The 16,086-nt window shown below is 47.4% G+C and overlaps 1 protein-coding gene across 5 annotated transcripts in view; it reads left to right on the top strand.

Annotated features, from left to right (window-relative positions):
* znfx1 (zinc finger, NFX1-type containing 1) overlaps positions 1-15,007 on the top strand; it is an 88,255-nt gene extending 73,248 nt beyond the window's left edge. For all 5 annotated transcript variants that reach the window (XM_072514673.1, XM_072514676.1, XM_072514674.1 and 2 more), the window contains exons 12-14: positions 1,057-1,167; positions 9,806-9,901; positions 11,329-15,007. In XM_072514673.1, the coding sequence (XP_072370774.1) occupies positions 1,057-1,167; positions 9,806-9,901; positions 11,329-13,761 (2,640 nt within the window). In that variant the 3' untranslated portion in view covers positions 13,762-15,007. The remainder of the gene's footprint in view (positions 1-1,056; positions 1,168-9,805; positions 9,902-11,328) is intronic.
* Positions 15,008-16,086: the final 1,079 nt, after the last annotated feature.

Here is a 16,086-nt window from a genome sequence, read left to right as displayed (position 1 = left end):
TTCAGGTCAATACTTTTCAGTCATGAAACCACATTACTCACATTTTGTGTATGTTTTTTTTTTCATTTTGTCTTGTGAACAACTAGTACAAAAATGACCTTCCTTCTGCATTCCACTCCTTGAGCTGTGTAGTCATATCCAAAGAGCCAATGACAAATTCAGGCAAGCGAACGCAACTGAGAAATTTTACTATTTTTGAACTCGTAATCGTGCTTTAAAATGTCTCTGTATAATTTGCTTCAGTCACACCCCCACAGTGAGGTTTTTTTTCAGCACCCCGAAGCACAGATAAAAAACAATGTGTTGCGGTGCTCATTGATACTAATGATGATTTCAGTCCCTGTCCAGGGTTCTGCAGTCAAATGGGTGAGGGCCAACAGGAACATTGTTTTGATGTCCATCATATTTTTCTCACCTCAAGATTTTAAACATGTTCTGTTTCTCAAATGTTGCCTAAATATAGCAATATATTTTTTAATGCATTTTAATGTATTTTTTAATAATTCATCAACTTTAAACAAAAACCTAAAATTGCTGCCGCCCAAAGCTTGTACACTAATTCAGTAACTGCCTTGAATGGCAGCTCTTTTATGGGTTGTGGGCAGCGCTGGCTAGACTAATATTTATGACCCATCCCTCACACCCCCATCCCTAAACAACTGCTACATTTCAATAAAAGCATAATTTTCCCAAAAATATGCAGGATCAGGCTCTGCATCCAAAAAAATAATGAACCGATTTCAATAATTTAGGGCTTCACAAAGGATTTCCCGAAAATCAGTATTGTACTAGTGCATGAGGTTATAACTCGCTCTTCAGATTTGCCAAGCTGCAGACTGTGAGGTTTTGCTAGTGATCACCCAATGGCTACTATTGAATGTCATCTCAACATGCTATTTGTTCTTTGAAGATACAAACCAATTCTTCTTTGAATACTTCCAGCAGATTTGATGGGTGTGTCAGTCTGATTATCGATAATGGGCCAATTATGTGAATTTTTTTGTGCTTCCTATGCCCCTTATGACCAATTATTAACAGGTAATGCTTTTTCGACAGCTTCGACCCAGTGCTACAGTGTATGATCTGGCCAGAAACTTCTATCTGGAAGTCTCTTTATTTGAACGGCTTGTAAAGGTCAATGTTCCATACATACGACTAGATTATCAGGTGAGAACAGACGAAATGCATCAAAAGTATTTAGACAGCTGAGCTTCAGTGTTGCTGGGCCACTGCTATTGTTTAAGCTAAAATGGTTAAAAGGGTGACATTATCTAACTGTGCCATAGAAATGAAAGGTCACCATTAGGTTTTTAGGGAGCATGAAATTCCACAACCTCTGTTGCTATTTTCTCCAGAACTGCTTATTTATAATATAGCTGATACAGCCACAAAAATAATAAACTGCTTCCGTACAGGAGCTTGAAAATATCTCCTGCTGTTACATTAATACTAAGTGCCTGTTGAGACTTCCGGTTGCGGCTATGCGGAGCTAAGCCGCACGATTCGCGGCTCCCGCTACTACGGATTTTCGGGCTCATTGGAGGAGCCCCAACGGAATTTTTTTGACGTCAACCCGTGGGGAAGTGAAGAGAGAGGTCCCCCTCCAACTTTTATGGACCGGACCAGAAGTGCAACGGCCAAAAAAGCGGCATTGGAGCAGCGGGAGAAGCGAGGGAAAAAAATCAAAATGGCGGCGGGCGGAGACAAAGCGGAGTGCGGGCCGGAGCTGCAGGAATTCATCAAGCGCTGCTTCGAGGAGCTGCGCAAGGAGATGCTGGCGCCTATGCTGGCGGTAATCGAAGGACTAGGGATAACCCAGAAGGCCCACGAGGTGAAGATCCAGGAGGTACAGAAAAGAGTTTGTGAGGATGAGGACGAGCTCTTGGGCCTGGCGGTGAGAGTGGAACGGCACGAGGTGCTACACAAGAGGTGGGTGGGAAGACTCGAAGACCTGGAGAACAGGTCGAGGAGAAAGAATCTGCGGATCCTGGGTCTCCCAGAAGGAGTGGAGGGGGCCGATGCCGTGGCATACGCGGGCACGATGATCGGGGCGATGATGGGCGCGGAGGCCCCTTCGAGGTCGCTGGAGCTGGACGGGGCACACCGGGTGCTGGCGAGGAAGCCCAAGGCAGATGAGCCGCCAAGGGCGATGGTGGTGAGATTTCACTGGTTAACGGACAGAGAGAGGGTCCTGAAATGGACCAAGAAGGAGCGGAGCAGCAAGTGGGACAATGCAGAGATCCGAATATACCCGGACTGGAGCACGGAGGTTGCAAAGAGGAGAGCGGGTTTCAACCGGGCCAAAGCAGTGCTGCACCAGAAAGGAGTGAAATTTGGAATGCTGCAGCCAGCGCAATTGTGGGTCACATACAAGGACCAACACTACTACTTCGAAACACCTGAAGAGGCGTGAACCTTCATGCAAACTGAAAAGTTGGACTCTAACTGAGGGTTTGTGAGGGTGGGGGGGATGTTTGATGTGTGATAGTTGTTGTACATAGGGGGTCAATCACGCGCAGGAAATGTTACATGGGCTGGGGGAGAGAGACAAGGCCGCGACAGGAGCTGCGCCAGAGGGGGCGGGACAGGCTTTGGAAAGCGCGGGGTTTTTCCCGCACGTGGGAAGAAAGGTGGGAGCGGGACAGAAGGAACGCACATTGATTGGGAGACTCCCACACGGGGGGGTTCAAAGGGACGGCGGGGGAAGCCGGGGTCAGCAGGTGTCAGCTGACTTACGGGAGTGACATGGGGGGAGCAAAAAAGCTAGACAGGGGTCTAGCAGGGGCGGGGGGGGGGGGAGGGGGGGGAGGGTTGCTGCTGCACTGGCCGAAAGGGAATGGGACACAGAAGAGGTGGTCGGGACAGAGGTCCCCCGGCTGGGGGACTGGAGGGTGAGGGAGACGCGGACACGGGACTGGCCCAGAAAAGGAGATGGCTAGTCGGGGGGGGGGGGGGTGGATAATGGAGGGAGATATGTGATGATGAGCGGTAGATTGTAAGGGACGTGGGTGGTGTTGGTAAATGTATACGCCCCGAACTGGGATGATGCTGGATTCAGGAAGCGCACGTTGGGGCGCATCCCGGACCTGGAGGTAGGAGGCCTGATAATGGGAGGGGACTTCAATACAATGCTGGACCCAGCATTGTACCGCTCCAGATCAAAGACTGGAAAGAGGCCGGCGGCGGCCAAGGTGCTTAGGGGGTTTATGGATCATATGGGAGGAGTGGACCCATGGAGGTTTGCAAGACCGCAGGCCAGGGAATTTTCTTTTTTCTCCCACGTGCATAAGGCTTACTCCCGGATAGATTTTTTTGTTCAGGGCAGGGCGCTCATCCCGAGGGTGGAGGGGATGGAATATTCAGCCATAGCCGTTTCGGACCACGCCCCGCACTGGGTGGAAATGGGGCTGGGAGAGGAGAGGGACCAACGCCCGCTGTGGCGGCTAGATGTGGGACTGCTGGCAGATGAGGTGGTGTGTGGGAAGGTGAAGGGGTGTATCGAAAGGTACTTGGAGGCCAACGACAACGGGGAGGTGCGAGTGGGGGTGGTATGGGAGGCGTTGAAGGCGGTGATCAGGGGAGAGCTAATCTCCATCAGGGCTCATAGGGAGAAGACAGAGGGCATGGAAAGGGAGAGGTTAGTGGGGGAGATTTTGAGAGTGGACAGGAGATACGCAGAGGCCCCGGAGGAAAGATCACTTGGGGAAAGACAACGGCTCCAGGCGGAGTTTGACCTGTTGACCACAGGGAAGGCGGAGGCACAGTGGAGGAAGGCGCAGGGGGCGACCTATGAGTATGGGGAAAAGGCTAGTCGGATGCTGGGCACACCAGCTCCATAAGAGGACGGCAGCAAGGGAAATAGGGGGATGCAAAGATGGAAGGGGAGTCATGGTTCGGAGTGCGACGAAAATAAACGAGGTATTCAAGGCCTTCTATGAAAAGTTGTACAGATCCCAGCCCCCAGCGGGGGAAGAGGGGATGAGACGATTCCTAGACCAACTGAGATTCCTGGGGGTGGAGGAGCAAGAGGTGGCTGGTTTTGGGGCACCAATTGGGTTGGAGGAGCTGAGCAAGGGTTTGGGGAGCATGCAGGCGGGGAAGGCCTGACGGGTTCCCGGTGGAGTTCTACAGAAAGTACGTAGACCTGTTGGCCCCGCTACTAGTGAGGACCTTTAATGAGGCAAGAGAGGAGGGGACCCTGCCCCCGACAATGTCGGAAGCGACAATTTCTTTGATCCTAAAGCGGGACAAGGACCCACTGCAATGTGGATCGTACAGGCCGATCTCGCTCCTCAATGTGGACGCTAAGTTGCTGGCAAAAGTGCTGGCCAACGGGATTGAGGACTGTGTCCCGGGGGTGATGTGTCCATGAGGACCAGACGGGATTCGTAAAGGGCAGGCAATTAAACACTAATGTGCGGCGGCTCTTAAACGTGATAATGATGCCATCGGAGGAGGGAGAGGCGGAGATAGTGGCTGCTATGGACGCGGAAAAAGCCTTTGACCGAGTAGAGTGGGAGTACCTCTGGGAGGTGCTGCGTAGATTTGGGTTCGGGGGAGGGTTTATCAGTTGGGTTAGGCTCCTTTACAGAGCCCCGGTGGCGAGTGTAATGACGAACCGGTGGAGGTCGGAGTACTTTCGGCTGTACCGAGGGACGAGGCAGGGGTGCCCCCTGTCCCCCCCGCTGTTTACATTGGCGATCAAACCCTTGGCCATGTCATTGGGGGAGTCTAATAAATGGAGGGGGGTGGTCCGAAGGGGAGAAGAGCATCGGGTGTCGCTATATGCGGATGACCTGTTGTTGTACGTGGCGGACCCAATGGAGGGGATGGTGGAGGTCATGCAGACTTTAAGGGAGTTTGGGGAGTTTTCGGGCTATAAGCTCAATGTAGGGAAGAGTGAGCTTTGTGTTACAGGCCAAGAAAGAGGGATAGGGGACCTACCGCTGAGGAGGGCGGCGGGGAGTTTTCGATGTCTGGGGATCCAGATAGCCAGGAGTTGGGGGACCCTACATAAACTGAATCTGACGAGGTTGGTGGACCAAATGGAGGAGGACTTCAAAAGGTGGGACATGTTACCGCTCTCCCCGATCAGGGGTAACCACCGGTTTGTCCCGGGGAAGATGGACGGGGGGTTCCAGAGCTGGCATCGGGCGGGGATTAGAAGAATGGGGGACTTGTTCATTGACGGGACATTTGCGAGCCTAGGGGCACTGGAGGAGAAGTTTGAGTTACCCCCGGGATATGCCTTTAGATCTATGCAGGTGAGGGCTTTTGTGAGGTGACAGGTCTGGGAATTCCCGTTGCTCCCGGCACAAGAAATTCAAGACAGGGTGATCTCGGGGGTATGGGCCGGGGTGGGCAAAGTGTCGGCAATACACCAAGAGATGAAAGAAGAGGGGGAAGCGCCAGTAGAAGAGTTGAAGGGTAAATGGGAGGAGGAGCTGGGGGAGGAGATCGAGGAAGGTCTGTGGGCTGATGCCCTATGTAGGGTTAACTCCTCCTCCTCGTATGCCAGGCTCAGCCTGATACAATTTAAGGTGGTTCACAGAGCTCACTTGACGGGGGCGAGGTTGAGTAGGTTCTTTGGGGTGGAGGACAGATGTGGAAGGTGCTCAGGGAGCCGGCGAACCATGTCCATATGTTTTGGTCATGCCCGGTACTGGAGGGGTTCTGGAGAGGAGTGGCGGGAGCGATATATCAGGTGGTGAAAGTCTGGGTCAAGCCAAGCTGGGGGCTAGCAATATTTGGAGTAGTGGACGAGCCGGGAGTGCAGGAGGCGAAAGAGGCCGGCATTCTGGCCTTTGCGTCCCTAGTAGCCCGGCGAAGGATCTTGCTAATGTGGAAGGAGGCAAAACCCCCTAGCGTGGAGGCCTGGATAAACGACATGGCTGGGTTCATAAAGCTGGAGAGGATAAAGTTTGCCTTGAGAGGGTCTGCGCAGGGGTTCTACAGGCGGTGGCAACCGTTCCTAGACTATCTCGCGGAGCGTTAGAGGAAGGTCGGTCAGCAGCAGCAGCAACCCTGGGGGGGTGGGGGGGGGGGGGGAATGGGGGATTGCTTGGGGGGATGGATGAGCAGGAGATAACATGAAGGGTGGGGGAAACTGGCACGTGCGGGAGAGAGCCAGTGTATAAAGCTATGTAAATATACCATTTTGCCATGTATATATCTTGCTCAGTGCGATTTTTTGTTATTTGTTACAGGGGGGGGGGGGGGGTATTGTTTGTAAGGGAGAAAAATTGTGTTGTTAAAAAACTTTAATAAATATATATTTTTAAAAAAAATACTAAGTGACTGTTAACGTGAAGGAATTTATGAGTAGTAAAACCTCTCCCATGCACAAATTCTTTCCTTCTGTCACCAGGTATAAATTCAGTATGAAAGATAGCCGAAGTGCACTTCTTGTTGAATGGTCATTAAAGCTGCCTTGTCAGGAATTTAAAGTTTTTAATTTCCCACAATTTCCACATTTATAACATACCTTCTAACCTAATGCTGCAGCAACGGAGTCAGCTGACAAAGCTCAAGAACAGAACTGAGAACACCACTAAATGGAAGGTGTGACATGCTCCAGTGACAGTGTGGACCCAGCATATATTGAGGCACTAGTAGGCCTGTTGTTGGTTGCTGCTCTGATTTAGCTCATTAAAATTAATGACTTAGAAGGGATATTGTTATGATGGTGTGCTTTAGGCAGCATGGTGGCACAGTGGGTTAGCCCTGCTGCCTCACGGCGCCGAGGTCCCAGGTTCGATCCCGGCTCTGGGTCACTGTCAGTGTGGGGTTTGCACATTCTCCCCGTGTTTGTGTGGGTTTCGCCCCCACAACCCAAAGATGTGCAGGTTAGTTGGATTGGCCACACTAAATTGCCCCTTAATTGGAAAAAATGAATTGGGTACTCTAAATTTATTTTAAAAAAGAGAAAAAAAATATGTAAAGTATGCTCATTTACATACATGATTATGGTTGCGATCTACTGGTCGTGTTACGCCTGAAAGGCCGCACGGGCCGGTAGATGCTGGGAGATCCCTTTCTGGGATCTACCTGGCATGCCACGCCTCTCAAGGTCTCATGCGATCTCGTGAGACGTGGGGATTTGAATCCCACCCATTGTGGGCAGGATCACTATTTTGCAAATGTTGCTGGGCGGCACAATGGAACAGTGGTTAGCACTGTCACAGCGCCAGGGACCCGGGTTCAATTCAGGCCTTGGGTGACTGTGTGGAGTTTGCACTTTCTCCCCATGTCTGCGGGGTTTTCTCCGGGAGCTCCGGTTTCTCCCACAGTCCATACATGTGCAGCTTAGGTGGATCGGCCATGCTAAATTGCCCCTTAATGTCCAACGGTTGGGTGGGGTTATGGGGATCTGGCATCAGAGTGGGCCGAGGTAGAGGGATGCAGACTCAATGGACTCCTTCTGTACTGTAGGGACTCTATGAAATCTACATATTAGAGTGAGACAGCTATTCTTGCTCTCCCCTATCTACCCGAGGCATTGGGATTGGATCCCTTCACCTCGGAGATGTGCTTGATGTGCGCCATTCAGTGCTGGTCTCCACAAACGGGGACCAGACAGAACGGCTCTCGTGGGGGTCTCCCAGGGGTTCAGAGGCCCCCTGGTGCTTGCCCTATGGGCAGGGTGGCACCCTGGTACTAGTGCCACCCAAGCACCTTGGCGCTGCTAGCCTGGCAGTATCACCTGGTTGCCAACCTGGCACTGCCAAGGTGCCCATGTTGCACTTCCAGCTGGCAGGGGCACTGCCAAGGTGCCAGATTGGCATTTTTCTTGCACCAGGGATCAAGCCCAGAGGTGCCCTGTGCATGTGCGGTGGTGTGCGAGGGTGCCCAAGGACCCTCTTCTAGATGAGTTGTGGCTTTGGGGGGGGTTCGGGGGTTGAGTTAGGGCTTTGAGGGGTTTGGGGGTTGAGAGATCAGGACATTGTTTATAAATAGAGTCCCAATCTTCTCCTGCACTAAAGAGTTACAGCAAACGGTGCTCCTCAGTGCAGGAAATGGGACTAAGTGTTCCCCGCGGAACCACCAAATTGAACTAGAGTCCCGATAGGTTGCGTGGCACTTCTCGGCACTGCAAACGCCAGGAAACACCTGGCGCAACGCGCTTTGGACTTTGTTCCAATTCGGTTATTTTGTGCCCTATGTAAATAGTTATGTCATAGGAAGTGTTGCAATATCACATGCCATCTTAGTCTTCACATTGAGCAGCACATGTGGAAGTTTCCTCTGTGCTTGCCTTCAGCCTGATTTGTATTAATCTGGAAAGAGATAATACAACATGGTGGCAGCGATAGTGAGCCAACAAAATTGTAAACCTCAACTGAAGTCATGTGGCTGGATCATCATTTTCACATCAGAGAGCGACTGTTTAAGTATTGTAACCAATTATTGTAACCTGGCTTTGGCTAAGCCATAAAAGACAAACAAAATAGCAATCTCAGCTACAGGGTTCAGTGCAGTGTAGTGTTCAGTCCTTCATGCCATCACCACAGTTGGCTGCCATTGACCTAGCCCGATATCAGGGCCCCTTCACCTGCAAGCTAAAAGCCTGCACAGCAGCAACATAGCTCAGGGCATGACTCCTTCACAGCTTTGTAGCCAATCCAGCTCGCCACAGCTCTTGAAGCAACAGTTGCTTCTCAGGGGAATAAATAACTGAGGACTGAGGCAATGGCAGCAAGATTTCCAGAGATTGATAGACTGGAAAACATTCAACGTCCTAGGAGATTTCAGACTATTTAAACAGAGGTTTGAACTATGCTTCCAAGACCATTGGAAACTGAGGTCTGTGCTAGATTAATGATTCTAGTCTGTCTGAGGATGACCAGACAAATCCAGCCAAGCTATGGACAAAATTCAAGAGCCAGTTTAAGATTAAACATGAATTTCAGGGTAAACCGCTGGACTATCAGGACTACACTATTAGGATTGTTGTGACCCGAAGGAGAGAGGGTTCGTAGAAGTGTGCCTCACTGATGATAATGGTACCCATGAAATTCGAAGGTGAAAGCTGTTGTGGGTAGGACTCCTGACCCACCTGGGGTGAATAAAGAACAGCATATTGTGGAACCGTGTAGTTACATAGTGCCATATTTGTGTGGGCAGTGGTGAAAACGCTTGTGGCTGAGTAAGACACATCTTTGCTGTATCGACTATTTAAAAGTGAAATGTATCTTTTTTATATGAAGCAGTATTTGCCTGCAAATTCATGTGTAATTTGTGTTCTTTCTGATTCATGTAAAAGGAAAAGTGGCAAAACATGGAGCCTTCGTTGGTAATCTCTTCATTTGGGGATCAATCAGTAAATGTGGTTATTTTAGTTTATAGTTTCTCCTCTGGGATAATAGCACTACCAGCTTCCACTAATCGTACCTACAGCAGCCCTGCACCCAATCTTTCTGCCCTTCCAAACTGCCTCCTAACACCAAGTCATCTCACCCATGAGACCCACTTCTTGCTCCTTTGTTGCCTTCCTTTTGATTGCCTAACTATTCACCTTTCTCACCTGACCATTATAGTAGTCACATTTTTACATTACAATGATCTGGCCCAGGGCACAAGGGGATGCTGACATCCAGGGAGCGATCGGGCTCAAGTCAAGTTCATAAATGCAAGATGCTCAGAATGCTTAAGGGAATAACAGACTCCATTAAATTTAAGAAGATATCCATGACTGATATCAATTCATAACATTTCCCCATGAGTTTAATATCTATGGAGTCTGAGCCTGACTGCACGGGGAGGTTAACAATCGGGATAATTCTGCCATTAATTTTATGTATTCCAGCATCGCATGAGGCCTGAAATAGCTGCACTTTTGTGTCCTCACATCTATGAACAGCTGGAGAATCACCCATCTGTACTGAATTATGAAAATATCAAGGTTTGAACTGCATTTCTACATTTGTGATTGGACCCTTTTTTGAGGGGAATACAAGTACAAAATGAATAGCATTTACTGTGGTTTTACTCTGATCACTGCAATAATTTGGTGATGTCACTTAAACATTTGTGGTTATGAAAGCTTTTGTTAACAGTATCCATGAACTCCCTTCCTAACAGCACTGTGGGTGTACCTACACACATGGACTGCAACGGTTCAAAAAGGCGGCTTACCAGCACCTTCTCAAAGACAGTTAGAGATGGGCAATAAATGCTGGCCTAGCCAACAAGGTCCACAACCCGCGAATGAATAAAAAAAACTAGTGTCTTTAACATAATAAAATGTCCCAAGGTACTTCACAGGAGCATTATAAAGCACATTGGACATGGCATCAAGTAAGGTGAGATTAGGGCAGATGACAACAAGCTTGGTCAAAAGGTAAGTTTTTAAACAGCATCTCAAAGAAGGAAAGAGAGAGAGAGAGGTGGAAAAGTTTAGGGAGGGAATTCTAGAGCTTAGGATCTGGGCAACTGAAGACATGGCCATCAGTGTTGGAGCAATTAAACACTTGAGGACAGAATTAGAGGAGCAATATTGTCGGGTTGGAGATTACAGAGGCAGGGAGGGTTGAGGCCATGGAGGGATTTGAAAACAAGAGCAAGAATTTTAAAAACAGAGGGGTTGCTTAACCAGGAGCCAATGTAGGTCAGCCAATACAAGGGAGGGGTGAACAAGCCTTGTTAAGAGTCACCACATGAGCAAGACAGTTTTGGATGACGTCAAGGTTATGAAGGGTAGTATGTGGGAAATTGGTCAGCAGTTTGTTGAAATAGATGTAATAAAGGAAGCAAGTGTGAAGGCTTCCCACGTTAGTCACAAGAATAACAAAAAATAGCTCAAAAAATCTCCACCTCATAAGATGTATATCTCTGTATTTAATCCTGAATGCCTCATTCTAAGGAGGCAGCCTGAGAATAGGTTACTGGTGGCTCAGAAGGAAACATTTCAGATTGAGATTGAATTAGCACTGCCTGACAGCACCATCACACTACAAAAGTCAAGTATCTAATGTTACTATTACTTCTTTGTAATGTAGTGTATAGAAAGGCATTGCCAGTGCAGTTTAATTTCACAGTTGAAAATGCTCATTGCATACGTTGTAGCTGGAACCATTTTGAAATTAAAGATCTCAAGCCTCTTGCAAAAGGAATGCCAGGCATCGCTGTTAGTTTAATTTAAAATAAGATTTTCTCAAAGGTTTCCATATTCTCTCAGTAAAATGGATACTTCCAGTCTGTCCTCCCCCCGTTGTCTGTAACAATTTATCATGTGTTCTGCACAACACAATTTTAGTTTGTTGAACTTGGAGCATTGTCTTTTTTCTGTATTAACTCTCTCAATTTTCCTTCCCATCATTTTTTTCACAGGGAGTTTCTTCAAACCTGTTCTTTATAGAACACAGTTACCCCGAAGAGGAAATCCAGGATGGCAAGAGTCATCAGAATCTGCATGAAGCCGCCTTTGTTGTAGCACTGTGTTACTATCTCATCTGTCAGGATTACCTGCCCTCTCAGATCACCATTCTCACCACCTATACAGGCCAGCTCTTCATGTTACGCAAGATGATGCCATCCAAGAAGTTTGCTGGTGTGAAGGTGCATGTGGTTGACAAATACCAGGGAGAGGAGAACGATATTATTCTGCTTTCACTTGTGAGGAGCAATAAGAAAGGCAATGTTGGATTCTTGCAAATAGCAAACAGGGTGTGTGTGGCGCTCTCTCGAGCCAAGAAAGGTCTTTACTGCATAGGAAACATGAGTATTCTAGCTAACGTTCCTCTTTGGAGCAAGATCATGCACACCTTGCGTGAAAATGCCAATATCGGTCCCTCACTGTTGTTGACCTGTCAGAATCACCCTAAAACTATGACCCTGGTGTCCAAAGCAGAAGATTTCAACAAAGTGCCTGAGGGAGGCTGCAGCCTGCCATGTGAGTACAGGTTAGACTGTGGCCACGTTTGTACCAGAGCATGTCATCCATACGATATGGAGCACAAGGAATTTAATTGTTTGAAACCATGCCAGAAGGTACTTTGTAATGATGGGCATAGGTGTGCCAAGTCCTGCTATGAGAGATGTGGCAAATGCCAAGTCAAGGTCGATAAAGTGATTCCTAAGTGTGGGCACTTGCAAAAGGTGCCTTGCTCGAAGAACCCAGAAGATTTTATTTGTAAGGAACCATGCTCAAAGATCCTGCATTGTGGCCATAAATGTGCTGCAGCTTGTGGAGAAGATTGTGAAATGTGCACCATAAAAGTCTCAATAGCCCTCAAATGTGGTCACGTCCAGGAAGTAGACTGTTGTATAAAAGAGGCTGCCAAGATTTCAAGCTGCTTTCCTTGCAAAGAAAAATGCAGAATGCACCTAGACTGTGGCCACAGTTGTCCTGGATCTTGCCATCGTTGCTTCGAAGGCCGCTTTCATGAGAGTTGCAAACAGCCTTGCAGGCGGTTGTTAATCTGTTCACACGAGTGCTTGGAACCCTGCACAAACCAGTGCCCTCCATGCCAGCGGCGCTGCGAAAACTTATGCAAGCACAGTAAATGTGGTAGGAAGTGCGGGGAGTTGTGCACTCCTTGTGTGGAGCCTTGTGAATGGGTCTGCCGGCACTATAAGTGTCATAAGCTCTGCTCAGAGCCATGCGATAGGCCTCCTTGTAATGAGCCATGCAGGAAACTCCTGAAATGCCAACACCCTTGTGTCGGCCTCTGTGGCGAGCCTTGCCCTAAAATGTGTCGTCAGTGCCACAATGCTGAACTCACTGATATCTTCTTCGGGAATGAAGACGAACCCGATGCCAGATTTGTTCAACTGGAGGACTGCTGCCATATTTTTGAAGTGACTGGTTTTGACCAGTACATGAATGAGAGGCAGGAAGGCAGTGGCGCAGTCATAAAGCTTAAAGATTGCCCAAAGTGTCGAATGCCCATCAGGAAGAACTTTCGCTATGGGGCCATAATAAAAAATAGTCTCTGTGAAATTGAAAAAGTGAAGAAGATTGTCCAAGGAGATGCAGAGAAAAATAACCAACTTAGGAAACAGTTAGAGTCTGAACTGAAGAAGAGCTCCATTATAGCTGAACAGTTTCCATACCAGGATAAAAACTTGTCTTCTGCGCTTCAGTCATGTCCCCTGTCATTACAGGGTCTGACTGTTATTGAAAATAAAATTGCATTTCTCTCCAGGCTTGCTGAACTTAAATGTCATGAGGCAAGATTAAATTTGCACATGAAAGCCAAGTTCAAATCTATGGTGCTTGAGTGTTTGAGGTGGATAGATAAATCTCGAGGGAGATTCACAGTGCAGGAGCTTACTGATCTGCAAAGTGAAATTCAGAGGCTATCATTTCTTTCTGATCTTTATGTCCGGTGCAGCATGGCATCTGGTAGAAAGCTAGATTCTTCAACGGAACATGATATTGCATGTGTGCAGAAGATCCTTGAGTGCACAAAAGCATTCACAGAAAATGACGAAAGGCTGGTTAAAGAGAAAATGAAAACATTGAAGTTGGCTCTACCTGAAACTGGTCTTGCTCTCTCTGAGACGGAAAAAGTGATGATAGTGAAGGCAATGGGCCTTCGCCAAGGTCACTGGTTTAAATGCCCAAATGGACATGTCTATGTTATCACAGAATGCGGAGGTGCAATGGAAAGAGCAAAATGTCCAGATTGTAGTGCAGCAATTGGTGGTATGAACCATGCTTTAGAGAGTAGCAACCAAGTGGCTTCAGAAATGGATGGAGCTCAATATTCTGCCTGGTCAGATGTTGCAAACAATATGTTAAACTTTGAAGAACTTTGAGAATTTTTATAAAGTTAATGGGCTGACTGTGCTCATTGACACCTATGCATTGAATCATTGGTGAGGAGAAATCTTGTTCTGTTTACATTAACATTTTGGTAGCTTTAGCTGAACACTGAAGATCATGTTGCAACATTTGGACATAAGGCTTAATTTCTGAGGGGCTGCTTCCTTCGTTTTATCCTTCATTCATGCAAGAAGAAATGAGTACAGCTGAGTTGTAGCACGGTACCTTTCAGTTTTAAGTTCATATATAATGCACCTTAAAACAATTTTAAAGAGTAGTGGATGATCATTCATGTATTAAAAATGTTTTAAACCCTAATTCTGAAAGGCATGTCTGTGCAGCCAATCCTGCATTTGCAAACCAAATTAGGGAATGGTTGGACCTCCATTATTTGTTGGGCATCCATACAATTCTTCATCAACGTTTACTTGCCTAGAAAGCGGGCCTTTTGTTTTCCTTTGCAAGGTAATCCTTGGTAGTTTCCTGCAAAAGAGCCAGAAGCATCTTCTGCTGAGTTAAGAGAAACCTAGTTTTGATTTTACATCTTACCATCCCTCGCAACAAATTAATGCCACTATCTCTCTAATGGTCTTCCCATTGGTGGTAAGAATTCAGCTATCAATTAAAGCCATGGAAACTCTGCAGCCATTCAGATATTCTCCCACCATACTTTCAGTGAGTCAGCAAGAACCCCTGGACTAATTGGGGTCCTTAGCGGGCTTGGGCTGGAATAGGAAGGGGACATGGGAGACGACCTCATCAAGAATAGCCTTGTCCCTGTCTCTCAGTCAGACCCACCACTTTGGTTGGCTGAGGTAAACCTGGCCAGACGAGGAGGAGATGAAGCGGATCCAGCAGTGAAGTAGACTGGTGAATGAAGGCTGTGGTCGTGGCCTGGCCTCTCAAAGTCAAAAGCCAAATAATTTTCATCCTTAAACTTTAAAGTGGATTTCTTACAGGCAAGCTTCACTCAGATGTTCTGACCTCTTCAACAGATAGATATTCCAGCTACAACATTGATTTGCATGAGTAGCTACCCTGGGACGCATATCAGGGAATGTCTCCTGGCCTCAATAAGTCTGCTATTTTTAACAGCGGTGGTTCCTGGCAGGTGAGGATGTGAAGGCCAGGAGCCCAGATTGGTGAGGCCGCAATTTTTTTCATCAAGTAGTGCTTCTGGCAGAGGATCTTTGTTATGAATTTACTGATGTAATGTAGCATTAAAAGAAATTGGGTAGAGCTGGAGTATCCAAACTTTGTGGTGTTATGGGATATTTAAGTTCATATTCTCACAGGCTACATAGAGGCCCCAAATTTTGGCAGGCTGTTCGGGCACACTCTTGGTTTAAATTGCTGGGAGTGTGACCGTAGGCCCAGGATATAACCTGGGATGTTAATACTCCAGTCCCAGGGTTTGAGCTTCTGTGCACCTTTCCTGGGGGAGAACATCCAACTGTCCCGAGCATGGCCTCATGTTAAAATGCCAGGGGCAGGAAGAGGGAATGATCAGGTGCGGCATTTCCTCTACTCTGGCCTTGGTGATCAGATAGATGCAAATGCTGGGAGGAAGTAGACACACCAGCTTAACAGGAGTATCGGTGTATCTCACCTGGACCTGCAAAATAAGACTCGCATTCCAGGACCGTTATTGGTACATTTGCAGATCCATTGTTCAATATTTTATGTCGCCTTATAAGCAGTTGACAAGCAATGTTTTTTGTTCCCACACACTGCATGTCCGAAGTAGGCCCTTTGTCTGTACCATGTAAATCGAGGAACCTTATTCTGACCCAAGGCCTCACTGTCTGAGATTCCTAAGAGATGCATCATGGCACTTAACTGAAGAGAATTAGCCCGCTATTTTCAGGCTAACAAAGTTTTAATTAATAGTCCTGCTAAATTGAGAATATCTTGAGCAGCAAATACTTACGGGTCTTGAAGTTATTACTTAAGATCCATCCACAATATAAGGCAATTATTACAAGAACAGCCCCATCCAAATCTTCAGACAGGACAACCAGTGACTAAGGACAGTTAGTACAAATTGAACTGATGTTTGAGCTTTTGTGGACTAGATGGCCAGGTTTATTAGCATCACTGTTTGGTCTCAGCCAGAGAATGGGTTTCCCTTTAAAAGAGTGGCTGTCATCAGGCCAAGTACTCCACTTGGACAGCAGCTGGGTTGTAATGATAAATGGTGCAGTTTAGATATTAGAAAGGCAAAAGTATAGGAAAACAGTTATCTTCTGTCAATGTTCTTGTTTCCCAGAGTAAGGTGGGGGGGGAGGGGGGGTCGGTTTCCTGCACCTATTATATTG

Source organism: Scyliorhinus torazame, chromosome 8 (genome assembly GCF_047496885.1).
Source record: "Scyliorhinus torazame isolate Kashiwa2021f chromosome 8, sScyTor2.1, whole genome shotgun sequence".
Taxonomy (NCBI): Eukaryota; Metazoa; Chordata; class Chondrichthyes; order Carcharhiniformes; family Scyliorhinidae; genus Scyliorhinus; species Scyliorhinus torazame.
The sequence above is the reverse complement of the archived record's forward strand: the minus strand, read 5'-3'. Positions and strand labels throughout refer to the sequence as shown.